General features: G+C 41.2%; 1 protein-coding gene and 1 pseudogene across 1 annotated transcript; both read left to right on the top strand.

Moving 5' to 3' along the window:
• The first annotated feature begins 6196 nt into the window (after window positions 1–6196).
• LOC127186424 (leucine-rich repeat-containing protein 59-like) lies at window positions 6197–7153 on the top strand (annotated as a pseudogene).
• A 9258-nt stretch (window positions 7154–16411) lies between these two features.
• On the top strand, window positions 16412–20007 carry LOC127186423 (ankyrin repeat domain-containing protein 7-like; the record flags this gene model as incomplete). Its single annotated transcript, XM_051142801.1, has 4 exons — window positions 16412–16757; window positions 18006–18120; window positions 18866–19039; window positions 19901–20007. Coding segments are annotated over exons 1-4 (650 nt in total), but the record flags the coding sequence as incomplete, so codon positions are not given.
• Window positions 20008–27307: the final 7300 nt, after the last annotated feature.

Genomic DNA, 27307 nt, shown 5'->3' with positions numbered 1-27307 from the left:
CAGATTCAGGCAGTGTCCAAAACCAAACAGCACTTATTCTGCAGAGAGTTCTAGCATGCATAGGTCACCATCTTTACAATATGGTGACCCCCAACGTGAACACACAGGTTCAGTTTACAGACAGTCAAAGGATCTTGTGATGACTCTTAAACTGATTGGTTAGGGCCAGCTGTGCTCATGCCTGGGAACAGCAATGCCATAAAGTAATGTAAACATAGATTCTGGTCAACCTGATCTGTAAGCTGATTGGCTGCCCGAGTTTCCAGGATTTGTTTTCCTGAATTCTGAGAAACAGAAACTCGGGCCTAGTGGAGAACTGAAGTCTGACATGGCTTATAAAAAAACATGTCCTCCTCACTTCCCCCATCGAAAATGGTTCATCTCAAATCTTTGAGCTGTAGTCAGAGGCTGGTACTGAGCTTAAGAAACAGCAGCTATACAGTAGCAATGCGTTCTTTAACAAATTTAACTAAATCATTAATACTTCAAGGGCCACATGTGAGGGCAAACAATAAAAGAATGATGGGTCCAACGAGGGCAGATACTAAAGTGTTAGCCAGTGGGACCAATTAAAAATGGACTCATACCACTCCTGAGGGTGTTCTCATGCTGGTTGTGTTTCATGAAGCCTTTTCTGAACAGGGCCATAGATTCTTTAAATACCCCTGATTGGTTGACATAGAAGCAACATTCTTCTCTCAAAGCCACAGATAATTCTACTTGTAGAAATAATACATCTAAGCCTCTTCTATTTGGTAGTACTGCCTCAGCTGTGGAGGAAAGAGACTCTTGTAAATGAGTAATAGACGGTCCCAGTTGTTCTATATCTGTGTCTATGGTTGACCTCGGGTCTTTATATTTCTTTTGTCTTGTAATATTAGTGCTGAAGTTTCAGTACCAATGGCTCCTATTCCTACTAATCCTCAGAGGGATGACAAAAGTATGGCTGTAACAACCTCTCTTTTCATCCTCCTTGTAGATGGTTCAAGTACAGAACAAATTTCTTCCTCAGGATAGTAGATTACTTTAGGGACTAGTAGTACCAAAAACACAGAAATCGTCAGTATCATATAGAATTATGGAATCAACAGACAGAATTACCCCAGAAGCACAAGCCCACGAGGTATTCTCAGGGTAATTTTTCCCTTTCCTGATTGCTGCCATCTACAGGTTGAAACCTCAGATGTTATTGAATAGTTTCCATATACAGCAATACCTTCACAATAGGGGGGCTTAGTGTTTAGACATAACCAGCAGGTGTTCATGAGGTCTGGGCTAGCTGAGTCTAGGACATGGTAGGTTGCTTCTAGAAGTTCCAATGGGCCTGAGTTGGGATAAGAAGTGGGTTGTAAATAATCTGAAGCCTCTCCACATCTGCCCCTCTGTGCCTTACTTAGGCTGTGTCCAGGGCAGATGTAGAACCTGCCATGGGGAGCATTTGCCCATGCCCAGTAAGGCAAAGGAGGAGTGTGCACGTTTATTGAGAGATTGGGGGAGGGGAGGGGTGGTCAGGAGCATCAAGGAGTCAGTGAGCAAAGCTAGGAAAACTGAAGTTGCTACTTCAGTGGGTCCATAGGGTGGGCAGTGGCTTTCCAGTGTTGTCGGGCTTCTGTTGAGTTGTCTGGAAGTCTCGCTCGAGGTGGTGTCTCAGCTATTGGGAGATTTCAAGTCCTGCAGGCTTGACATGAGAGTGATGTATCCAGGTCAGGATCCTTTCTACTTCTATAGCCAGAGTGATGGTCAAGGTCACTGGGTTCCAAGGTCCTATGGTTATGTCTCTTGATCCAGACCTCATCATCTAGTTCAAAGAAATGGGCATTGGTGGCTGGAATAGACTCCTAAGTCCCTCTCAGGAAGGGCCAGAGATTCTTCTGAGTCCTGTGTAGGGCTTGTAAGGACTCTAGAAATTTTTGGTTATCAAATTCAGCAAGAATTTCAGACTCAAGAAAAACCAAAAAGATAAAAAAAAAGAAGAAAACGACTAGCAACAAAATTCAGAGCCACATAAGAACACCAGAAACACAGCAAGCCCTGGAGATATGAATACCCATGAAGTTCAAAGAGAAGACTTTAAATTTGACATGATGAAAATGATAGAAGTTTTGAAAGAAGAAAATAAATCACTCAAAGAAACACAAGAAAATACACTCGAACAGATTGAGTAAATCCTATAAAGAATTACAGGAAAATTCAGTCAAATGGGAGAAAGAAATGAATAAGACTTTCAAGACCTAAAGACGGAATTAGAAGCAACAAAGAAAAAACAAGCTGAGGAAATCTTAGAGTTGGAAAACATAGGGAAGAGGACAGGAATAATGGGCACAAGCCACGCCAACTGAATACAAGAGAGGGAAGGATTCGAAAGTGTGGAAGATATGATCAAAGTTATTGATACATCAATTAAAGAAAGTGATCAAACCAAAAAGTTCCTGACACAAAACACCTAAGAAATCTGGGACACTATAAAAAGACCAAATTTAAGAGTAATAGAAATAGAAGAAGGAGAAGACTCCAAGCTCCAAGGCCCAGTAAACACTTTTAACAAAATCATAAAAGAAAACTTCCCCAGCCTAAAGAAAGAAGTGTCCATAAACATACAAGAATCCTACAGAACACCAAACAGATTTGACCAGAAAAGAAAAACCTCCCATATAATAATCAAAACATTAAATGTACAGCACAAAGACAAAATATTAAAAAGGGCAAGTCGCAGAGGGGAGGACATCCTATTGGGACTCTAAATGAGAGAAGCATGGGAGAATAGCAAAGTAGAAGGATCCAGAGGGTCCTAGAAACCTACAAGTAGAACATTATGATAGGCAGATTTGGGCCCAGGGGTCCCGCTCAAACTAAGGCACCAGCCAAGGACAATACAGGCAGTAAACTTTAAACCCCTACCCAGATCTAGCCAATGCTCAGAACATTCTCCACAGTTGAGTGGAGAGTGGGATATGACTTTCTCACGTACTCTGGTGCCTCACATTTGACCATGTCCCCTGGAGGGGGAGACCTGGTGGCACTCAGAGGAAGGACAGCAGGTTACCAAGAAGAGACTTGATACCCTATGAGCATATACAGGGGGAGGTGATCCCCCTCAGGAACGGTCATAGGAAAGGGGAATAATGGGAAAATGGGAGGGACAGAAGAATGGGGGAGGATACAAGGGATGGGATAAACATTGAGATGTAACAAGAATTAATAAAAAAAAATCACTAAGGACACTGTTATATAGCTATTAACATAACTTCTCAAACTAGATGCAAGGTTTCTATTGGCATCTTCAGTCACTTTAGTTAGAGAATTAATCAAGTGCAACTATGATTTTATTATAATTAGTTCAACCCTTAGCATCAAAGTAAAATTTTGTGAGGTCATTTTGTTAAGCTTAAAAAAATCGAGCATGACTAAATGTAATGAATGTGCTCTTCCTTGAAGAAAACATTATGTTCACATTTAGATGGAGCACAGTGCTATGAGAGGGAAGATGTTCTACTTTATTAAGAAGCCAGCACATTAAAGATGTGATTGAGATGGGCAGGACACAGAGCCATTACTCTAGTCTATGAAGGTGAGCATTCCCATGAATTAAAGCAGAGAATTTTCAGAATTGCATGTATATTGAGTTAGAATGACTTGATGATAACACATATATGACAAAGCTGAGGTGAAATGATCACAATCAATATGGAAGAATATACATTGTTTGGGTTTAGAAATTATTACAAATATTTCTAGAGAATTATTTTGTAAACTAATATACCTACAATTTAGTGATATCCATTAGCAAACAAATGTTCCTGGACATATTTTGTTAGCTCTTTTCAAACAAGTGGAATTCACATTTAGAATCTGTGTCAAATCACAATTATAAAAAAATTAAATGTGAAATTGTAAGCATTAAATTACTCATAAAAATCGAGATATCAAATGAACAAGTTTGATGCCATATACTGTATTTAACTTGTTTTAAAATTCAATAGTGTGCTTTGGAATATTTCAAAATTCAGTTGTGGAAAGAAAAAACAAGAGGCAAGTCACATATAAAGACAAACCCATCAGAGTTACACCCTACCTCTCAACAGAGACTATGAAAGCTAGAAGGGCCTAGACTGAAGTCATGTAAAGATTAAGCGACCACAGATGCCAACCCAGACTACTGTACCCAACAAAACTTTCAATCATGATAGATAGAGAAAATAAGATATTGTATGACAAAACCAAGTTTATTCTGTACCTAACCACAAATCCAGCCCTATAGAAGATACTAGAAGGAAAACTCCAATTCAACATCAATGGCCTCAACTCCCCAGTAAAAAGACACAGGCTGACAGAATGGATGTGAAAACAGGATCCATCATTCTGCTGCATACAAAAAACCCACCTCATCCCCCTCAGTCACAGTCATAGGAGAGGGGAGTAAGGAGAAAATGGGAGGGAGGGAGGGAGGGAGGGAGGGAGGGACGAATGGGAGGATACAAGGGACGGGATAACAATAGAGATGTAATATGAATAAATTCATAAAATATTAATTTTAAATACATTTTTAAAATGTAATGCAAGGAAAAAAAGAAACCCACCTCAGCAATAGAGATAAACATGACCTTGGAGTAAAGAAAACAGTATTCCAAGCAAATGGACTCAAGTAGCAAGTTGAAAGCCATTCTAGTATCTAATAAAATAGGCTTTCAAAAAGATATGAGGAAAGTCACTACATCCTCATCAAAGGAAAAATACACCATGATAATGTCTCAATTCTGAACATATATGCACCAAGTGCAGGAACGTCCACATTTGTAAAAGAAACACTACTAAAGCTTAAGCCTCACATTGAACCCCACACATTAATAGTGGAAGACTTCAACACCTCTCTCTTCCCAATAGACAGATCATCAAGACTGAAACTAAATGGAGAAACAAGGAAACTAATAGGCATCATGAAACAAATGGACCTAACTGATATCTACAGAACATTTCACCCAGACACAAAAGAATACACCTTCTTCTCAGCACCTCATGGAACCTTCTTCAAAACTGACCACACACTTTGTCACAAAGCAAACCTCAACAGATACAAGAAAACTGGAATCACTTGCATCTTATCAAACCAACATGGATTAAAGTTGGAACTCGACCACAAAAGAAACAACTGAAAGCCTACAAACTCATGAAAACGTAACAACTCCCTACTCAATGACATCTGGGTAAGGGATGAAATAAAAAGAGAAATTAAAAACTTCCTAGAATTCAATGGAACTAAAGACACAACATACCCAAATTTGTGGGACTCAATGAAAGCAATGCTAAGAGGAAAGATCATAGCACTAAAGTGCCTTTATAAAGAAACTGGAGAGATCCTATACTAGCAATTTAACAGCACATCTGAAAGTTCTAGAACAAAAGAAGCAGACACTCCCAAGAGAAGTAGATATATAGCTATCAATAATCAAACTCAGGGCTGAAATCAATGAATTGGAAATAAAGAAAACAATTCAAAAATTAATAAAACCAAAAAAATTAATAAAACCAAGAGTTGGTTCTTTGAGAAAAATCAATGAGATTGACAAACCTTTAGCCAAAGTAACTAAAGGGCAGAGGGAGAGTATTCAAGTCAAGAAATTCAGAAATGAAAAGAGGGGACAAAATGACAGATGCTGAGGAAATCCAAAGAATCATCAGGTCTTACTTCAAAAGCCTATCTATCACAATTTTTTTTATTTTATTAATTTATTCAAATTACATCTAAATTGTTATCCCCTCACTTTTATCTTCCCTTTGCTTCCTCCTTCCTCCTTTCACCTTTTTCCCCTCCCCTAGGTTTGTGACAGAAGGGGACCTCTTTACTCAAAATATGGTCGTAGCCTATCAAGTGTCATCCTAGTAGCCTGCTTGTCCTCTCTGAGTGCCACAACAAAAACAGCCCAGAACCAGATAGATTTAGTGTATAATTCTACCAGACCTTCAGAGAAAACCTAATACCAATTCTATTCAAACTATTCCATAAACCGGTGGGAGCGGGCCCTGGACTGGGAGTGCAGCAGACAAGCGGACGGGTGGCGGAGGCCTCGCAGTAGCGGCAGCTTAAGGCATAGGTGTGGTCCGTTGGGTGGGAATCTGCTGAGCCCACGAGCCGCCTTTCAGCCCTTTCACCCCTGCCCGTTGGAGCCCGGGATCAGGGACCCGCTTAGCCGGCATCATCATGACCAAGGCCGGTAGCAAGGGCAGGAACCTCCGCGACAAGCTGGACGGCAATGACTTGAGCCTCAGCGACCTGGCTGCACTCCCAAAGGCCACCGTATTGGATCTGTCCTGCAATAAACTGAGTACTCTACCATCGGATTTCTGTGGCCTCACACACCTGCCGAAGCTGGACCTCAGTAAGAACAAGATGCAGCAGCTGCCCGCAGACTTTGGCCACCTGGTCAACCTTCAGCATTTGATCTCCTCAACAACAGGCTGGTCACCTTGCCTGTCAGCTTTGCCCAGCTCAAGAATCGGAAGTGGCTGGATCTGAAGGACAATCCCCTGGACCCTGTGCTGGCCAAGGTGGCCGGTGACTGCTTGGATGAGAAGCAATGCAAGCAGTGTGCAAACAAGGTGTTACAGCACATGAAGGCCGTGCAGGCGGATCAGGAACGGGAGCGGCAGCGCCGACTGGAAGTGGGAGCGAGAGGCCAAGCAGCAAGCTAAGGAAGCGAAGGAGAGCGAGCTGCGGAAGCGGGAGAAGGCGGAGGAGAAGGAGCATCGGCAAAAGGAGTATGATGCCCAGAAAGCTTCCAAGAAGGAGCAGGAGAAGAAGCCCAAGAAGGAAACAAATCAGGCCCCAAAATCTAAGTCTGGCTCTCGCCCTCGCAAGCCACCACCCCGAAAACACACTCGCTCCTGGGCTGTGCTGAAGGTGCTGCTGCTGGTTGCATGCCGGCTGACAGGGCTGCAGCAGCAGCCCCTCTGCACCAGCGTGAACACCATCTACGACAATGCCGTCCAGGGCCTGCGTCACCATGAAATCCTCCAGTGGGTCCTCCAGACCGACTCCCAGCAGTGAACCCGTCCTCAGCACCGCTGCCTCCCAGCCTTGGAGCTTGGATTCCTATGGAATTGGGTTCTGCTGGACACAACCTCTTTTTAGCGTCAGACCTACCTGCCACCATCTAATGGCAGCTGACTGGTACCTGAGATCTCCCTTTGTAGGACTTCTCTGTTCCTTGGGCTCCCTGGTGGAATGAGAAGAAATGGAGAGGGGGGAAGAGTTACCTGCATGCCTAAAGGAATAGGCTTAGGGGCGGGGGAGAGAGAAGACATGGGCTTTTCTAGTTACACAAAGCTGGGCAAGACAAGGTTCCTTTCTACTAAATAATCAGCTGTCACTACATTTATACTTTTGTATGTCATGAACCCTTTCTTTCATTCCTCCCCGGGTAACCAGGACAGACTGGAGGGCAGTGTGACACTGGGGAGTAAGGGAGGATTTACTTGGGTAAATCCAGCCTAAGGTGGGGAGGGTAGAGTAATACGCATCCTTAAAGATCTCGGACATTCGAGCGCTTTAGCAGTGTACAGAATGTCTGGCTATGAGCATAACTTCTCTGCCATTGGTCCAGTGTGATGCTTTGAGGCCGGAAGCTGTCCTTGACTTGTCTACAGAATTCTGGCTAGTCTAAGGCAGAACCCAGCTCTCACTCCAGTTTTCTTCCTTTTCTTGATGTCATTTGGCCTTCTTTGTAATACCCAAAAGGACAAACTCACACCAGACCTGTCTCAGCCAAACTGAGTCCTGTTGTAATAGACAGTCTTGCCACACACATCAATAGATCTCAGACCGTCGGGTGCCTGGGAAGCGCCTGTGGTCCTTTGCCTCAACCAAAATGGCTTCTACACAATGGCAGCAGGCTGGGTTTCCTGCCTCAGTTTAGAGCATAACGCCCCCATGGCCCGGAAGCCCAGAGGCAGGTTTCTGCAGAGCTGCATCTGGACAGCTCCGCTAGCACTGGGTGTGATGAAACCCCTCAAAGGCAGCCTGGAAATGAGGTGTCAAAGAAGCAGCTTAGCGTTGATTCTGGACCTGTAACAGAAGGGAAGGAAGGAAAGGAATACTGGCAGCCAAAAGCAAACAGTCACATGATGGCGCTGCAGAGTGGTACCTAACTAAACATTAGCACAAACAGGGCAGCACTGCCTGCCTTTCTGATGCTCCAGAAAACATTCTTGCCCCCTTTCTTTGTTCACAACAGCTGGATGAAGGGATCAGAAACAACTGTGCCTCGGTGCTTATTCGCTCAAAACTCCCAACTGCAAGCTCCTTCCCTAAGGGAGCAAGGACTTGTCATAGTTTAGACAGTGTGGCCCTAGTGGCCCATCTGGATAGCTCTGCCACTCAAAACTGTCCTGATACTGAAAGAAAGACCTTTGTTTTCTCCCTCCCCCCCCCCTATAGTTCTGCCATGTAGGTCCACACCTTACTCAGAATCACTACACATTCCTATAGTCTTCCTCCAAGCTCCAGAGCCATTGGTACAAATGCTTTATTGAGACAAAATACATACTACATATGGTGACATCATGAAAACAGAAGTCAGCCTAGTCATAGTCCCCTGGCTGGTTGAAGCAGCTCAGTGGCTGAGCCTAGTCCGCAGGCAAGAGTTCACTCTGACTTCGAGATTTGATGCTTATTCTTTTGATTTCTACAATTATTAAATCCATGTCTGAGTGGTCAAAAAAACAATTCCCTAAAATAGAAATAGAAAGAACATTACTGAACTCATTCTATGAGGCCACAGTCACCTTGATACCTAAACCACAGAAAGATTCAACAAAGAAAGAGAATTTCAGGCCAATTTCTCTTATGAACATTGATGCAAAAATACTCAATAAAATGCAAACCAAATTCAAGAATATATCAAAACTATCATTCACCCCAGGCATGCAAGGATGGTTCAATATACAGAAATCCATCACTGTAATTCATCATATACACAAACTGAAAGAAAAAAAACCCACATGGTCATCTCCTTAGATGCTGAAAAAGCATTCGATAAAATCTGACACCCATTCATGTTAAAACTCCTGGAGAGAGCAAAGAAACATGGCACATACATAATAAAGATAATATACACCAAGCCTATAGCCAACATCAAACTAAATGGACAGAAACTTAAATCAGTTCCAGTGAAATCAGGGACAAGACAAGGCTGTGCACTCTCGCCATATCTCTTCAATATAGTTCTCGAAGTCCTAGCTAGAGCAATAAGACAACTAAAGAAGATCACGGGGATACAAATCAGAAAAGAGGGAGTCAAACTACCACTATTCACAGATGATATGATAGTATACATAAGTGACCCCAAAAAGTCTATCAAGAAACTATAGCTGATAAATACCTTCAGCAAAGTGGCTGGATATAAAATCAACTTAAAGAATCAGTAGCCATTCTGTTTACAAGTGACAAACAGGCTGAGAAAGAAGTTAGAGAGACTACACCCTTCACAATAACCACAAATAATATAAAGTATCTTGGTGTAACTCTCACCAAGAAAGTGAAAGATTTTTATGAAAAAAGACCAATCTCTGAAGAAAAAATTTGAAGATTTCAGAAGATAGAAAGATCTCCCATGCTCGTAGATTGGGAGACTCTCCATAGTAAAAATGGCCATCTTACCAAATGCTATCTACAGATTCAGTGCAATTCCCATCAAAATACCCACACAATTCTTGACCAACCTTGAGGATACAATTCTCATCTTCATATGGAAAAACAAAATACCCAGAATAGCTAAAAAGATTCTCTACAATAAAAGATCTTCTGGAGGTATCTTCATCCCAGATCTCAAGCTGTACTATAGAGCAATAGCAATAAAAACAGCATGGCATTGGCATAGAAATAGGCTGGTTGACCAATGGAACCAAATCGAAGACCCAGATATAAACCCACATACCTATAGACACTTGATTTTTGACAGAGAAGGCAAATCCATACAATGGAAAAAAAGACAGCATCTTCAACAAATGGTGCTGGTCTAACTGGATGGCTACATGTAGAAAAATGAATATAGTTCCATATCTATTGCCCTGCACAAAACTGAAGTCCAAATGCTTTAAAGACCTCAACATAAAACCTGATACACTAAATATGTTAGAAAAAAGTGGGGAAGAGCCTTGAGCTCATTGGCACAGGAGACAACTTCCTAAACAGAACACCAACAGCTCAGGCCCCAAGATCAACCATTAATAAATAGGACCTTATGAAACTGGAAAGCTTCTGTGAGATGAAGGACATTGTCAACAGAACAAAACAACAGCCTACAGACTGGGAAAAGATCTTTACCAACCCTACATCTGACAAAGGTCTAATATCCAAAATATATAAAGAACTCAAGAAATTAAACATCACCAAACCAAAAAATTCAATTAAAAAGTGTTGTGCAGAACTAAACAGAGAACTCTCAATGGAGGACTATCAAATATCTGAGAAACACTTAATGAAATGCTCAACATCCCTACTTATCAGGGAAATGCAACTCAAAATGACTCTGAGATTCCATCTTACACCTATCAGAATGGCTAAGACCAAAAACTCAGGTGACAGCACATGCTGGTGAGGATGTAGAGAAAGGGGAACACTCCTCCATTCCTGGTGGGAGTGCAAACATGTACAACCACTTTGGAAATAAATATGGTGCTTTCTCAGCAAATCGAGGACAACTGTACCTCAGAACACAGCCATATCACACCTGGGAATATACCCAAAATATGCTCCAGCATACAACAAGGACATTTGCTCAACAATGTTCATAGCAGCTTGATTTGTAATAGCCAGAATCTGGAAACAACATAGATGTCCCTCAACTAAAGAATAGATAAAGAAACTGTGGTACATTTACATAATGGAATACTATTCAGCTATTAATAACAAGGAAATCTTGAAATTTGCAGACAAATGGATGGAACTGGAAAAGATCATCCTGAGTGAGGTAACCCAGACCCAGAAAGACACACATGATATATATTCTCTGATAATCAGACATTAGCCACATAATACAGGATAGCTGCACTACAACACAGAGAATGAAACATCAACCAAGGACCATATATGATGTGGACCCAGACCTTCTGCCCAGATGTGGTAGCACAGCCTCCTTGTGGATCCCACAAGTAGAGAGTAGGGACTACTTCGGACATGCACTCTGGGTGCCAAATTTAGATCGCTTCCTTCTGTCAAGACAGACTTGCCAGGCTACAGAGGAAGAAGTTACAGGTAGTACAGATGAGACATGGTACGCTAAGGTCAGATGTTACGGGAAGACGGCTCCCATTTCTGAATAGTATGGGAGGAAGGGAGGGAGAGGGGATGAGGGAGGGAGGGAGGGAAGGGTATCAGGAGGGAATGAGGGAGGGGGATACAATCAGGATGTGAAGAATTTAAACTACAGAACAAGCAAGTAACTTATGTTGCTAACCCCACCATATGGGAATAGTTCTGAGACTGGCTGATACATGAATGTCTAGGCATAGACAATGCTTCTTGTTGGCTACAGAACCTCTATGAATTACTATTAGATGCCATTCTTTTTTTTTTAAAGATTTATTTATTATGTATACAGTATGCATCAGATCACATTATAGATGGTTGTGAGCCACCATGTGGTTGCTGGGAATTAAACACAGGACCTCTGGAAGAGCAGTCAGTGCTCTTAACCACTGAGCCACCTCTCCAGCCCTAGATGCCATTCTTTATATGGCATGAATGAAGATTTACAGATGTCTTTTTCCTGCTCATACAAAGAGCAGAAAACCACCTTAATTGTTCTGTGCATCACATACACTTACAATTTTAGAACTGTATAATGCTTGTGAGAAATTACATGCTTTCAGAACAATAGAACTGGACACTGACATTGGATCAGACATAACAGGATGCATTCCTCACAGTACACTGGACATTGACATCTTGTGTCCTTTATGTTCCAGCACCAAGCGCTTCAATTGCAGTTCATCAGACAAGAAAGCTCCCAGGACACCATCCAAGAAAGCTTCCAATCCCAATTGGTCCAGCATCTCAGACTGTCCCACACAGGACTTTAATTAAGCCTGGAATATCTCCACATTTAGAGACTGGACCACAAATGTGATTCCTAACTTATTTGACCATTTCCCCAATTTTATTTGGGGCCCTACTAGGTAGTATTTGTCCCTAATCAGCCAGAAGTAGCCTCAAGAGAATGATGCCACATTTCATTTAAAGAGGGTCAGGTAGGTTTTTGGTTGCTTTCTTGGGATACACACACACACACACACACACACACACACACACACACATATATATCCTCATCATCAAAGAGGATGATGAGCATCAAAGAACCTCCTTATGGATATGGCTTCAAATGTGGCAAACAAGCTTTGGGGCAAAATGTCCTTCTTTCTACCACAGACAGAATTCTGCTTTAAAAAGGGCAAGCTTTGATGCAGGCAGTTTCGATGGCCAAACTCTGCCAAGACAGGGTAAGCAATTCCTCAATAGTTCCTGCCTCACAAATATGTCTGTCAGACATATTGGCCAGAAGGCTGAAGAAGATGCTCCAACATAATAGAGAGTTTTGGGTGACTATTCGGGTAGCAAACTGTCTCTGAAATCTTCTCATTTGGAAAGCTACTAACCTGCACTCCTGGCATACTCAGGTAATCAAGTTTATTCCTTCTCAAGTCTCTCATGGAGTTGAAGATTCAGTAGCTTATTTTTAAAATGAAGTTTAGTTCTTCAGGGGTTAAGATATTTTTAGGTCTAGAAAGATATTTTAAGTTGACAAGATGTGATAGAGATTGATTTACATTCAGAATTTTAGACACACCAAGATGGGAAAGATGTTTTCTTCAAGGCTGTCAAATACAAATAGTCAGAAACTAAGAATGTAACAATTATATAATTCCTGGTTCTTCTTGCTATAGGAAGTTTATTGTATATATGTGCAATAATATAAATGTATATATTAACATGTTTATAAAATAAAACAAACAAAAATGCAGGGCAAGCTTGACGCCATGTAGTAGTGAAACACACCTCCCAAAAACAACACTTACCAGTTCTCCTCAAATTATTATGCAAAAAAGAAACAGATGAACAGTCCCATATTCCTCCCATAAAGTTAGCATTGCCCAGAAATCAAAAGCAGACTAAGAATCATCATAATAAGATAATTATAAGAAATATCTTTGATTTCTGTAGATGTAAAATCTATCAATAAAATATTTCAAAACTGTATTTAAGAACACATCAAAATAATTATTCACCATGATAAAGTTGGCTTACTCCCAGAGATGCAGGCATGGTCCGGCATACCCAAAGTATTACATGTAATCTACTGTATTAATAAAGGACAGAGACTACATCACCACCTCATGCAATGCAAAAATGCTTTTGAAATTATTGGAAAACACAGTTGGAAGCATAGGGACACATAGGATCCAGTTCAGCACAATAAAGATAACATATGAAAAACCCACAGTAAACACCACCCCAAACAAACTCCCGAAGTTTTCCACTGTATCAGGACCAACGTAAGTTTGTCTCTTCTACCATATTGTTCAATAAAATAGTCCAAGTCGTACCTCGAATAAAAGCAGAAATGAGTGAATTAGATGGGGCACACACAATAAAGGAAGAAGTCAAGTTCTCTTTATTTGCACATGATAGGTTTATATACATAAAAGACTAAAGACTACACCAAAAATCTCTGGCAGCTACGAAATATATTCAACATTGTATTAGAATAAAAAATAATGCACAAAACATAGTAACCTTCTTAAATACAAATACCAAACACACCAAGGAAATAAACAAGCAATCAATACTTTTTACAGATTCTCACAAATATCATAAGATAACTATGACCAAGGAATTGAATGACTTCTACATTGAAGACTCTAAGCTTCATGAAAATAAAGAAAAGGTAAAATAAGCTGGAAAGGCCTCTAATGCTCAGATCTGCAAGATTAATATGGTAGAGGTGGCCATCCTACAATACTTCAAAGAAATTGAAAAATAAATCTTAAAATTCATAGGTTCAATAAAAAGAGCCAAATTAATCAAAGCAATCACAATGAAAAATAATACCAGGTGAGGTATTACCTTCACAGATGTCCAGTTAGACTACAGAGCTTTAGGAATAAAGAAAAATAACATGTAGTACTGATATTTTTAGAAGATTCATTGGCTAGTGAAATATAGTTAAGCACCTATACATAAATTTATACCCACACACCCATGTGTCATCTAACAAAGAAGTCCACAGTACACAGGGAATTGACAGCTCCGTGGAGAGGAATGAAACTCAATCCTTTACTTTACTGCTGCAAGCTGTCAATATAAAATAGTACAGAAGTTATAAAAGACAAAAGGGAGAATCCCCAGATAACACTGCTTGAGGAAAGGGTAAACAAAATTTGGTGTGTTGATACAATGGACTTGAATCCAGCCATAAAAAGAGGTGGAACACTGATACATCCTAAAGCATGACTAAACATTAAACTATGAAAGAAGCCAAATGCCAGAAGAATGAGATATTTCTATGTTAGGTGATTTCATTTCTATAAAATACCCAGAATGATCTGGGTGGTGGTGGCACGCACCTTTAATCCCAGCATGCAGGAGGCAGAGGTATGTGGACCTCTGTGAGTTTGATGCCAGGCTGTCTACAGAGCTAGGTCCAGGACAGCCAGAACTACACAGAGAAACTCTTTCTTGAGCCTGAAAAGAAACAAAGAAATAAAACAAGACAAAACAGAAATGAGAAAGTTAGATTGGTTTACAACCTGTTTAGTCACTAACCAAAGAGACCTATGGAAAACCATGAATATAAAAGGCTATACCAAGGCTATTAGTTTCTCTACACAACCTGAAGAATAGGTCTGACTTCTGAAGGTAACACTTCCGTCATTGAACATGAACAGGCTGGGCTGGTGCCTAACTAATTAGTGGGGTGAGGGGTAGGGCCTGGAGAAATAAAGGGTACCACTAATGGGGAAAGGGTTTCTTCTCAAATGACAAAAATGTTTTCAAAACAAATAGGGTGGTGGGTTCATAACATTAACAACATGCTAAGTAAGCCCTACTAGATGGTATACTTTAAAAGAATGAACTTACTACATAAGTGTATTGCATATCACTAAACCTATTATTGCTATTATTTAATGGTTACATTTGTTTGCTGTGTTTGTATGTTTTGCCTTTATGCATGTATGAGCACTGTGTGCATGTCTGGTGTCAGTGAAGAGGGTTCTGGTTTCCCTAGATCTGCATTTACAGATGGTTGTGAGCTGCCATGTGGGTTATGTTGGGGTCACAGGGTTTGTAGCTGAGAGATATTGAGGATTGTTTTTCTCCTCCAGTAGCATGCAGAGTTCCAGTACTATGAACTCTGGTTAGAAGGGTCAATAGTCTAGCTCAACACCAGATCAACCTACGTGAGTTCAATAACTGAAGTGTTAACCTTCAGAAATCAGAACTTAGCGTCAGGTTGCACAGAGCCACCAATAGCTGTGACAATAGTCTATTTGCGGCTTTCCAAGTGTCTTTTTGGTTAATGATTCAACAGGCTGAAGCCCTTTCCTGGCACTGGAGGTTCACCCTGTGGCACAAGATGTGTAGCTAGAGACTCGCCTCCCTTGTTAGATTTTGGCTCCATTTGGATTCCTTTCATGTATGTATGGGAAGCTTCTAGAGTAGTCAGTTTCCAAATAATTTTTCAAAGGACCCTTAGTGTTGGGTGTCCCTGCCAAGATCCCCTCCTTTACCCTTCTCTCCCGCCTCCTCTCATTAAATCCTCCTATTCTAGTTTTTATTTCTTCATAACAGTATATGTTAATCCCCCTTCCTTGGGAGATATTCTCCTCCCTCCTGATCCCTTACTAGGTCACAATCCTCTGTGGCTATTCAGGTTGTAGTTCCCATATCACAACCTTTAAAACTAACATCCTGAAAAGAGGAAACATAAAATATTTATGTGTTTGAGTTGAGGTTTGCTACCTCAGGATGACTATTTTTCCTAGGGCAATCAGGCCAGTCTCAGGGGCACATATTGTCAGGGCTGTAGAGCTACAAAGGATCTGAACCATCAGCCAGTTGCCCTCAGTGTTTTGTCATTGGACGTCATGCCAGTAGGTCCACAGCGGAGTGGCAATTAACCTTCCTTTGCATATGCACCGAGCAGGGTAGGCTCCTGTCACTGGAGTCTGACCCAGGCAAGCACAGAACACAGGCATGGTGCTCAGTTGCTAAGCATCGTTGTGACCTCAGAGCCTGTCATGGTGACTGAGCCGTGCAGCCATTCTTCTAGGCGATAACGCACAGATCTTTTCACACTGAACCAAGTGCCTGCCCTAGCTGGACGCGCGTGTGGCTCGGTGGAAATATTTCTGTTTTTTCAAAAAAATTAGTGTAGAATTTGGGGGTCAGAGGGAGGTTAAAGGGGAGGGAAGAGAGGGTAAGACGGGCGTGGGCGGCCCTGAGGCTCAGTCATGCTTGAGGACATAGAATACATTGCTGAGACCTCTAAAACCCAAAAGCCAGCACGCTGGTACACCCGCCTGTGGCGGGCATGCCTGTGCTGTGGGTGCTTATGTAACCAAAAGAAGAAACTTCAACCCTGTCTCACTGGCTATGAGCCTGTGGGGATACTCCAAAGAGCGGCCAGCACGGGTGACTTGTATACACTTGAGCAACTCATCAACTCCAATCACTTTCACATTGATGAATGTGATAGGAAGAACAGGTAATCAACCTGAAAAGGCTGGGGAGTCGGGAAAGGGCGAAAATGCGTGGGGACACTCGGGGCCACGATCTTCCAGGGCTGCTGAGTCGCTTCCTTCACTGAGCCCCTGGGTTTTCTGCCTGCTTTACGCTCCTACGCATAGGGGACCCACACACCTTCGAAGGGCAGCTCCTAGGCCGCCTACAAGGAAAGGAAAAAAAAAAACTTCAGCTACTTCACAAATCCTTTTCTGTTGTCTCTTCTACAGCACTTTATTTTTGTTTGTTTGTTTAATCACTTTACAGCCTGATACCAACCCTTCCCTCCCCTCCTCCCAGGCCAGCTCTCTGGTCCCCTACCCCATTTCCCTCTCTCCTTCTCAGACAAGGGGAGGCCACCAAGAGGTACCAACCCATCCTGGCACCTCAAATCACAGCAGGTCTAAGCTCCACCTCTCCCACTGAGTCCTGGCAAGGCAGCCCAGCTAGGGGAAAGGGACTCAAAGGCAGGCAAGAGTCAGGCAGGCAAGAGCGCCTACCCCCACTGTTAGGGGACCCATTGTTGGCCAAGCTGCACATCTGCTACATATGTGTAGGGGCTCTAGGTCCAGCCCGTACATGCTTTTTTTTTGTGGTTCAGTCTTTCTGTGCCAGATTATTTTACTCTGTAGGGCTTCCTGCAGTGTCCTTGACCCCTTCAGCTCCCTCTATCCTTCCTCCCACTCTTCCACAAAACTCACCAGGCTCTGACTATTAGTTGACTGTGCGTCTCTGCATCTGTTTCCTTCAGCTTCTGGATGAAGCCTCTCAGAAGACACTTATGCTAGCTTCCTGTGGGCAACCATAGTAGAATATAATTAACAGTGACAGGGGTTGGCTCTCTCCTACGGGGTAGATCTCAAGTTAGGCCATTCCAATGATTTGCCATCCCTTCAATCTCTGCTCCATCTTAATCCCTACACTTCTCGTAGGCAAGTCAGCAACAGAGAATAAAGTTCAAATCAAGCAAGTGTTCTCCTGTTATTCAGACAGGCTGGTGTGAGCAGGGAGGATGGTTGTGATAGAGCACTTACCTAGAATGGGGCAGCCATGCACTGTATCCCTAGCATATCTAATGAACACAAGAGTAGAGGCAGAATTACATAAGGGAATTCCAGCTAAGTAGCTACTTATATGAGAAGGAAATGAACATCATACTGCGTATTCTTTACAGCTGAATGTGCTTTTACATAGTAGTCATAACTTCTTGAAATGTCCTCCCAATCTGTAGGACTTCACTGCACTACGCGTGTGCCCACAACCATGTGGATGTCGTGACACTGCTACTAGACTACGACTGCAGCATTGATATCCAGGATGACGAAGGCTGCACACCCTTGATTAAGGTAGATGAGATTTGGTCCTTGTTTGGTTTCTGTTGTTGTTGTGATAAAGCACTGACCAAAACCAAATCAGGAAAGAGCAGGGTTATTTGGCTTAAATTTCCACATCTCAGTCCATCATTGAGGGAAACCAGGGCAGGAGCTCAAATCAGGAACCTGAGGGAAGAGCTGAAGCAGAGACCACAGGGGACAGGGGAATGCTGCATTTCCATGGCTTTTTCCAAGGCTTGATAAGTTTTTATACAACACAGGAGCATGTGTGCGGATGTGCCACCATACTTAAGAGCATGGGCCCTCCCACATGAATCCATATCAAGAAAATGTTCCAGGGACTTGCCTAGAGTCCAGTCTGATAGTGGCAATTCCTCAAGTGAGGATCCCTCTTTCCAGGTGTTTCCAGCCTGTGTCAATTTGGAAAAAAAAAAAGGACAAACAACCTCTGACCTACAACAACAACCCCCCACCCAGCACAGATCTAAATGCTTAGATGATCTAGGTGTATTGGCACACTCCTTAAATTCCACCCCCTTGGAAAGCTGGGGTGGGGAGATTATAAATTCAGGCAAGGCTGGGATATACTTAAGGAGAATGAATTTAGGCAAGCCTGTGATACTTAAGAAGACCCTGTCTCAAAAAGAGGGGATGATAGGCATACCTGAAACAATTTGTCTCATCTAAGTGTAACTATCTAGTGCAGTACCTTGACTTCCTTGAACTGAAGGTATATCCCTTTCTACCATACTCACAGGCTGCCCAGGAAGACAATCTGGGATGCATATGTGTGCTGCTGTGGGTGGGGGCTGATCCCCACCTGAAAGATTTTAGTGGGCATACAGCCCTCCACCATGCTGTTTTGAGAGGTAACATTGCCACTGTTGAGAAGTTGCTTGAATTCAATGCAGACATTGAAGCTAAAACAGAGGTAAAGATCAATCAACTTCATTTTATTCCCAGTCACTCTTATCATGACACTCAGATCCATGTTCCACACGCCAAAGCTCAAGCTGTCTCACTGAATCTATTCACGGGAAAACATTTGTCTCCAAATGTGTTTTTCATATTTTTTGGTTGTTAGTGTAAGATAGCAAAACACAGCATAGCTTGTCTCAGAATTGGGCTTTATTTTAAAATTCAAATTATAAAGAATTTGGGCCCAGACAAACACCACAGCTACAAATAATAAATATAAATAAATGTTTTCATGTAACTGTTTGTAGAAGTTACTGGTATGGTTTTTGGCTCAGGGATGAGGGTGGAGAAAGGACAATGGAACAGGCACACAAGTAAATTTGGACATGTGACCATTGAAGAAAACATATAAAAAAGATGTTATTTGTGTAACTTTTAAAGATTTTTGGTGAACATAGGAAATGCTTTTGAGTTTGGTAAGCAATTCTTAGTTGAGCAGAGAAATATTTTGAGTTATAGAGACAGAAACTCTGTTCCAGGCACTTGCTGAGCACACCCACTCAGCAGAGGCATGCCCAGCCTTTACTCCATGTTTTAGGGTTGGGGGAATGGAAGCTCACCTCCATGGAGCTAAGAAGCTTGACCAGTGAGTGTTTACAGAGAGTTCTGCAGAAGAGTGGTGTTCACAGGCGATGTTGGACAGGGGAAAGCTGTGTGAGAGGAAAGAAGGCTGCTGTGTGTGGGAAAGTACGCCAGGGGCTCTAGGAACATTGATGCTTTGTGACTCTTTATAGCATGTATGTATGTTTACAAAATAGGTGGTGAATTTTCAGTTGAGAAATGAATCATTTTGTAAAATTTTTTCCCTTTACAGTATGGCTTAACACCCCTTCAGCTTGCCATATGTGAAAATGACTACCAGATGGCAGAATTTTTAACATCAAAAGGTGCAAATGCACATAGTGTAGATGATCTGAACAGGTACAGATTTTTCTTTTTCTTTCTTTCTTTTTTTTTTTTTCTTCTTTCCCCCATTCTTCAGTACTCTTCTTGAGGGTGGCAATTGATTAAGTCAGAAATCCTAAAATGAAAGGAGGAAAGTTGGCAGAAATCCACAGACACACAGTGAGGATGCCTAACACACATGGAGTGTGAGCTGGAAAAGGAACTGTTCTGACCACAGCAGAGCAGTGTGCATCGGGGATCAGCCAGTTCACACTACGAGCATTCAGCCAAGCACAAGAATGAGCTAGATCAATGTAGCTTGGTGCTACACTGCAGAATCTCTGCCTTTTCAGCAGGTCTTGTCACTAAGGAAAAAGCCCCACATGTTCTACCATGGATATACATCCACAGTGCCTAAGCCAGAAATTGTATAACCTCTGTCTGACTCAAAGGATTGCAGCATTAGCCATTTCTTTAGACTTATACAGTCCATAATCACAGGTAACAAATGGGCTTTCCTAAAATCCGTTTGAATCTTGTAATGTTCAACTCAACAGAAAACTACCTTTCTCTAGGTGATGTCCTCTACAGCGTCATCCTCTAATTACCCAAAACCTTTCGTTATTCTGCAGTTCAAGGCGCACGTTTTCCTCCCCATTTCAGATGACGTTTTCACAGGGGATTTATGAGTAGTTAGCGTCTTTCTGCAGATTCTGGCACTTCAGCATTCTAAGCCTTGCCCCGATTTCTGTTAATGTTTAGCTCTGAAGCAGCTTGTTCCTACAAAGGCATATGCCTCAGTCCATGTGAAATCACCTTTTTATGCTGAAAATTTCATTTTAGTTCAATTGTACTTATTTTATGTTTAGCCATTATTTCCAAAGTAACAGCTCCGTATTTTAAGATGAGCCTTTCTAGAGTTAACCACTCTCATTGATAGCAATCTACCACATCCTGCTTATTCAAAACTTCAATGTTTTAAAAACTGCATGTGCATGCAAGGGTGTGTGTGTGTGTGTGTGTGTCTGTGTGTGTGTCTGTGTGTTTGTGTCTGTGTGTCTGTGCATGTAACAGTCCCCCAAATGTAGTATCTGAGGAGGACAGTAGAGGGTATCATATCTTGTGCAGTTGGATTTAGGGATGTTAATGAGCTGTCTGGCATGGGCGCTGGGGACCAAACTTGGGACCAAACTTTGGTCCTCTTCTGCATGAGCAGCTAGTTGACTTCACTAGTGAGCCAGCTATCCATCATCACATTCGCAACCTTTTGTGGAGTGCACGTGTGAGCCTGTTCTTCAGGGGGAGTGAACAACTTTAGGCTTTTCCTTGTCTTTTCTGGCCATAGACATGAATTAACACCATTCTCAATGATGAGATCAAGCTATGGAAAGACACTAGAATTGTTTTCGTTCTTTCACCCCACATTTTCCTGAGCAGCTGCTTTCTATCCTGTGTAGCACCTTTTTTCGTGTGGTGGCAGAACTCATACTGCTCTTGCCCCTCATGGGCAATAATTTCCCACTGCTCACTCAAGCGGTGTGTTATGAACTATTTAAAATGGCTTGAAGGTATCAAAACTGCAGCTTCTGAGAATGAAGGCAGAGGGATGCTTAGGAGCAAGAACAATGTTCATTATCTACAGAAGCCCCTTCTTAGTAGAGAGCATTGCCTTCAATGAAATGCCTCCCAAGTGTCCTGACAGAGATAGGGTTGAGGTGCCCTAGAGACATAGGCAGATGACTGTAACAGGAGCACTAACTCCATGAGCACACAAATACAAAGTTACTGCAGCCATAAAACAAAGCCTACAGAAGGACCACTGTCCACATTCTGTGTGTGTGTGTGTATGTGTGTGTGTGTGTGTGTGCACACGTGCACACACTCACACATGTGTATTCACAGGTGAGCATGCATGCATGTGTGTGTGTGTGTGTGTGTGTGTGTGTGTGTGTGTGTGTTGGTCTTTTTTTTTTTAATAAAAAACCAAACTGTCTTCATTTATTCTTGAGGCACACAGATCTCTGAGTTCAAGGGCATCATGGTCCATGGAGTGGGCTTCAGGATAGCTTGGCTACCTAATGTAAAAGTAACACTTATTTGCCTGATGCAGTTGTCATCTTGGAGGCTTATTGTCTCAGTCGGCTACCCTAGGCCTAGTCCTGGAAGCTTCTAGTCTCCATACAATCTAGTCTAGGCCTAGAATGTTTTCTGACTCTGAGACTTACTGCTAAAGAAGATCACCCTTTCTAGCTCTTTCTGAACTCTGGCTGGCTGGTTCATCCCAGCTGTTCTGGCTCAAAATCCTCTCCAAGCTGACTGATTCAACATGGCTTCTCTCAGTCTGTCACTGAATTGCTCAGCTTGGCCTCACTAACTTTAACAATCTCTTCTAATCTTCTGGCTCCTTCTCATTCTGTGCCTCTGTCTGCCTTCACCTGTGTCTAATTTGTTCTCTCTTCAACCTGTCTCTGTAAAACTCTCCCAGCAAAAATGCCTCTGAATTCCACGAACTGAGTTTCCACAGACTCAACCTCACTGCACTGCCTGAATGAACCACGCTGCCTGAACAGAACTGGCTAGAATTCAAAGAGATCTGCATGCCTCTGTCTCCTGAGTGATGATATTAAAAGCCTGTACCACCACACCTGGACCTAAGCTTTTCTATACCCAAAACTTGCTCTGTACCCAGCTGTCCTTGAACTCAGAGATCTGCTTGCTTCTGTCTCTTGGGATTAAAGATGTGTCTGTATTAGAGCTGGATCACACAGTCCTAGAAGGACTTTGGATGTGATCTCGTGCCAGAGCAGCCATGTTCTGAAATAAAATTCATCTACAGTTTCAAAAATTGTTGTAAATATCTAAACTAAGATATAGTAAACACTCAAATATAAAGTGCTTAAAACACCTGTTAGATGCTCCCTTATAATAATAAAATGATAACTTTTAATCATATGTCACAGTAAAGGAACACAAGCTGAAGACCTAGAAGAGAAGCACGTTAGATTCAGTAAAGGTAAGACTTTTCCTAACCCTCAGAAAGGGAGCCCTCTTCCACTAACATCTGATGTCAGCACATCAAGTCTCATGTGGACTGTTTGTATCCTCTTCCTCTGTGGCCTGGCAAGGCTTTGGCGGCATCCCTGGCACTTGCCCTTGAACTCTCAACTCTTCTCTTTAGTTTTGCTAAGTAGAACAGGGTGAGGTGAAGCACTATTTGCAGGGAAAAAATGGACAAGAAGGGAATTGAGAAAATGACGTCATTCTGTATTTCAAAGTGTTAACTGTTTTCCTATTGAGTCTGAAGAGACTTTGTGACAGTGGGACACTCTGCAGAATTCGTACTTTCAGCAACTGCCCTCATAGTGTCTTTTATACCTAAATTGCCATGCGAAATCACACTAGGTATTGAATTCAAATGACCTTCTTTCCTCAAAAGGTAAGATGAAGAGAGTCAATATTATTGTAATGTAGGTAACGTTTTATGCCACTTTACTCTGGATTTTGTTGTTCTTGGCATTCCTGGAGGTGAGGATGACTGAGTGCTCCCATAAGGTAAGCATTGCTTTACTCCTGAGCCCCAGTCCTAGCCCATTCATTGGTAGGACATGTGCCCTTCTTCATTCATGAAGAATGCTAAGGAGGTACATTGAGATTCTTACTTTAAACAAGATGAAAATGAAATATTTTTATTTTCTCTGAAAGCATACTGTTGGTGCACAGTGGAAGCCTAAGTGAGTTCATAGTTTATGCATGTAAACATGCAAAAATAATTCCGTGTCTGAAGGTGACCCATGGAATTTGCTGGCCCAGGCCATAGCTGTTTCTCTGCTGCTCTCTAACTGTGAGGTAAAGCTCAGGGTGCACTGCTACCAAGGAATGAGTCTTTCCAATAATTCTTTTCATGAGAGATCACGGTGCTTTCATGAGCATCCATTCAGCTTCTCCTAATGTTGGGAACACAGCTGGAAGTAAGGAGCTTCTCACAAAAGGGAAAAGGAGAGGAGGCATGCTGTCCACCCTTGAGCTGTATTGTTATGGCCTTTGTTCTTGGTCCGTTTCTTTCTGCTGTGTTCGGTCTTGATACAAAGGACAGTAGCTATACATCTAGTCCCTGTGGTAGAAACTTTCATCATAAACTGAACAATTTCTACTGAATACTGGGCAAGGTCCTTTGTCTTCATGATGGAAACATATGCATATACTCTCACTTCTTTTCCAAATCTGGTTTTTTGGGGGCTGGGGGTTGAGACATAGTCTCATTATTATGTAGATGTCTGTATTAAAAATCACAAGACCCACCTGGCTTTGCCTCCTGAGTGCTGAGATTCACCTTCTATACTCTTTTTTTCTACTATCATTAGCCCAGAGTTATTTTGTGGCACAGTCAGTTGATGATACTTATTCTTGTAAGGATTCTACTCTCTAGCAGTCTGAAACAGTTCATTCCAGATCACCACAATTGCGTATGGGCGTTTACTTTTAGGTAGTACTGTTTGATAAATTACTGTCTTTTTGATTTGAAATAGACAGAAAATGGAAGAGTTCCACATGAAGTAGTTGCCTACAAGTGAACATTTACTCTAGAATGGAATCCAGATCTGTATCAAAGACACTGATAACAACAATGAGTCTCATCATTTTCAGAGCTTACCTTTTTCTAGATTTGTAATAAAACACATTTTGTTTTAAGTTGTAGAAACGCGTTATTGTACAGCTGCAATTCCTTCCTGCAGGTAAGGATTAACAATACATTAATACTAAGGAAATTCATAGATAAGAAGCTAATTCTTGTTGGGGTTTCTGTTTTATATACATAATTTTTCCTGTGCCTTACAGTCCCCACTGCATTATGTATATATGTTTAGCTTGAAACGTTGCTCAGTGTTGTTCATATGCACATGAGGATTATACTCTCTGTTTTTGGAAAATGAGCCTCTTGGTGTTAACCATGAACACTGATGTCCAAATAACACTCCTGGCCTTTTCAAAACCTTTCTGAAATCATCTTATGAGACCAGACCCACATGTCGAGTTCTCTTCAGACATTTGTCTTCCTGAGAGCTTACATAATTTGGAGTCATTCTGGGTTGTCAGACCATACTACAAGAAGACAGCAGATTTCTTTCCTCTGTTACACACACACCTTAACATGCCAAGGCCCATTTTGTGAGGTGTGGCACTCTATCCTAGATGGGGGAGACCTCCATGTCTTCCTTCTATCAGAGTGCTCATCCATCAATTGTCCATTCACATGATCCTGTTTTCCACAGTAATGGATTCTCTGACGCCTAACTAGATTATCTGAACATAGAGAGCCAACTACAACATAATTAGTATTTATCTCTCTGTAAAAGGGAACCTTATCTTCCATATCAATTAGTTCTGTTTCAAGCCAGTTCTGTGTTCACTATGACTGGTTACTTCCATTATAGAGGACAATTATGTTTTATTTTTAATGGGTGGGGCTATGTACCAATGAAATATTTGTTACACATTATTAAATACATTATTTACTCCAAGTTGAAAGATATAAAAAATCATCACAGCTGATGTTCCAAATTAAGATTCATAATTGCCAGTAGCTACAACTGTTTAAGACATACACTACATAAAACACATGTTAAGTTCTACTTGGAATTCTAACCAGTTCCACGGTTTAAAAAAAAAAGAAAAGAAAAGAAAAGAAAGAAACCTAAAATTATCCAGTAAGTTTTATGATTGTTTGCTCATATTATTATCCTGTTAAGTTTATAGAAATGCTAGTTTGCTATACAAACAAGCAGATAATGGTTTTAGGATTCACTCATGAATGGGCCCAAGGAATAGACTGAACCTAACCAAAGGTGCAGTGGCTGTAAGAGTGCTAGCAGACATAGAAATCAATTGATTTGTTTGTTGGTTTTTGGTTTTTCAAGACAGAGTTTCTTTCTATAGCCTTGGCTGTTAGACTCTCTTTGTATATCAGGCAGACCTTGGGCTCATATGGCTCCTCCTGCCTCTGCCTCCCTGAGTGCTGGGATTACAGGTTTGATCCTCCATGCCTGGCTGCAGGAATTTATTTCAAGGTCCACAAACCAACCTCTTGGGAGGTAATATCACAGTCAGTGAACTAGAAGGTACTGTCTGCTCTAGGGGCCCAGAGTGACATGAGAAATAGAATCAGGGTACTAGTTTCATTGAGTAAAAGAATATAAAACCATCAGTTACTACAGCCATCAAAACAAAGGGTGGCAAGAAGCTAGTGTCTTTCTTCATGCATGTGTGTGTGTGTGTGTGTGCACATGTGCACACACACATACATACATGTCTGTGTCTGTGTGTGCTGATTGTGGGGCTAATTTTGTGGACTAAATTCCTCCCTTTTTTTCTACATGAGAAAAACTTATAAGGAAAGTATCACCAAATATAATCAACCAGTTTAAGAACAAAGTAAAAATTGTTAGTAAATTCTAATGTAATGTATATTAGCAAATAAAACAACAAGAATTTAAAGCATTTGGTAAATGTTTTCATATCAATGTTAAAATATCACTCTTTAAAATATGCCACAGAGGAGTAAGACCAAGAAGACCACTAAAATCCATACTGAAAACATCATCCCAGATCAATACAGGTAAGACTGACTATGAACACTCTACTGGTTCTACCCTAATTACAAAAAAAAATTTTGTTTCTGCAAAAAAAAACAAAACAAAAAACAAAAAGGAAAAAAAAAATTTAAAAAAAGAACTAAAGTAAAATATGAATGTAATTTATCCTTTATTAGTTAGGTTCCCAAATATTAGGGATTCAGAATTTTTTAAGAACTTTGTTTCTGAAAATTTTTAAATCTCAAATTATAATCTGGGACGTTTTTATTTAACAAGCACTACTGGTGCATGTAGTATCTTTTTATAAGTAAAAGTATTTTTAACCTAGTCCACATTATGTGTCCTTTATAATCATGTAACAGCAATTTGGGTTTGTTCTAAAATGAATTTTTACTTCAGTTTTTACAATGAACACACTGTATTCTTTTACATTTTATTATATATGTCAGTGTCAATAAATGTTATCATGTAAAAAAGTGAAAATGCAATATTCATTACTTTCATTAAGATTTAAGGACTAAATGTGATTAGGGTTATCTGGGTTTTTCCTTTTTATAATTTCTCTTTAGACATATAAAAGTAATTCACATATTTTTTTATTGTTATTTTTGATTATCTGCCATTTAAGTGAACACTTCTTGGCATAATAAATGGCAAACTCAACAACTTTCTAAAAAGTGAATGGAGTTTGAGTTTTGTAGACAGTGTCGGGACTGAAACTGCCATCCTAAGTGTCAAACAAGTGG

This window comes from Acomys russatus, unplaced genomic scaffold (genome assembly GCF_903995435.1).
Source record: "Acomys russatus unplaced genomic scaffold, mAcoRus1.1, whole genome shotgun sequence".
In the NCBI taxonomy this organism is placed as follows: Eukaryota; Metazoa; Chordata; class Mammalia; order Rodentia; family Muridae; genus Acomys; species Acomys russatus.
Note: the sequence above shows the minus strand (reverse complement) of the source record. Positions and strands in the feature narration are given on the sequence as shown.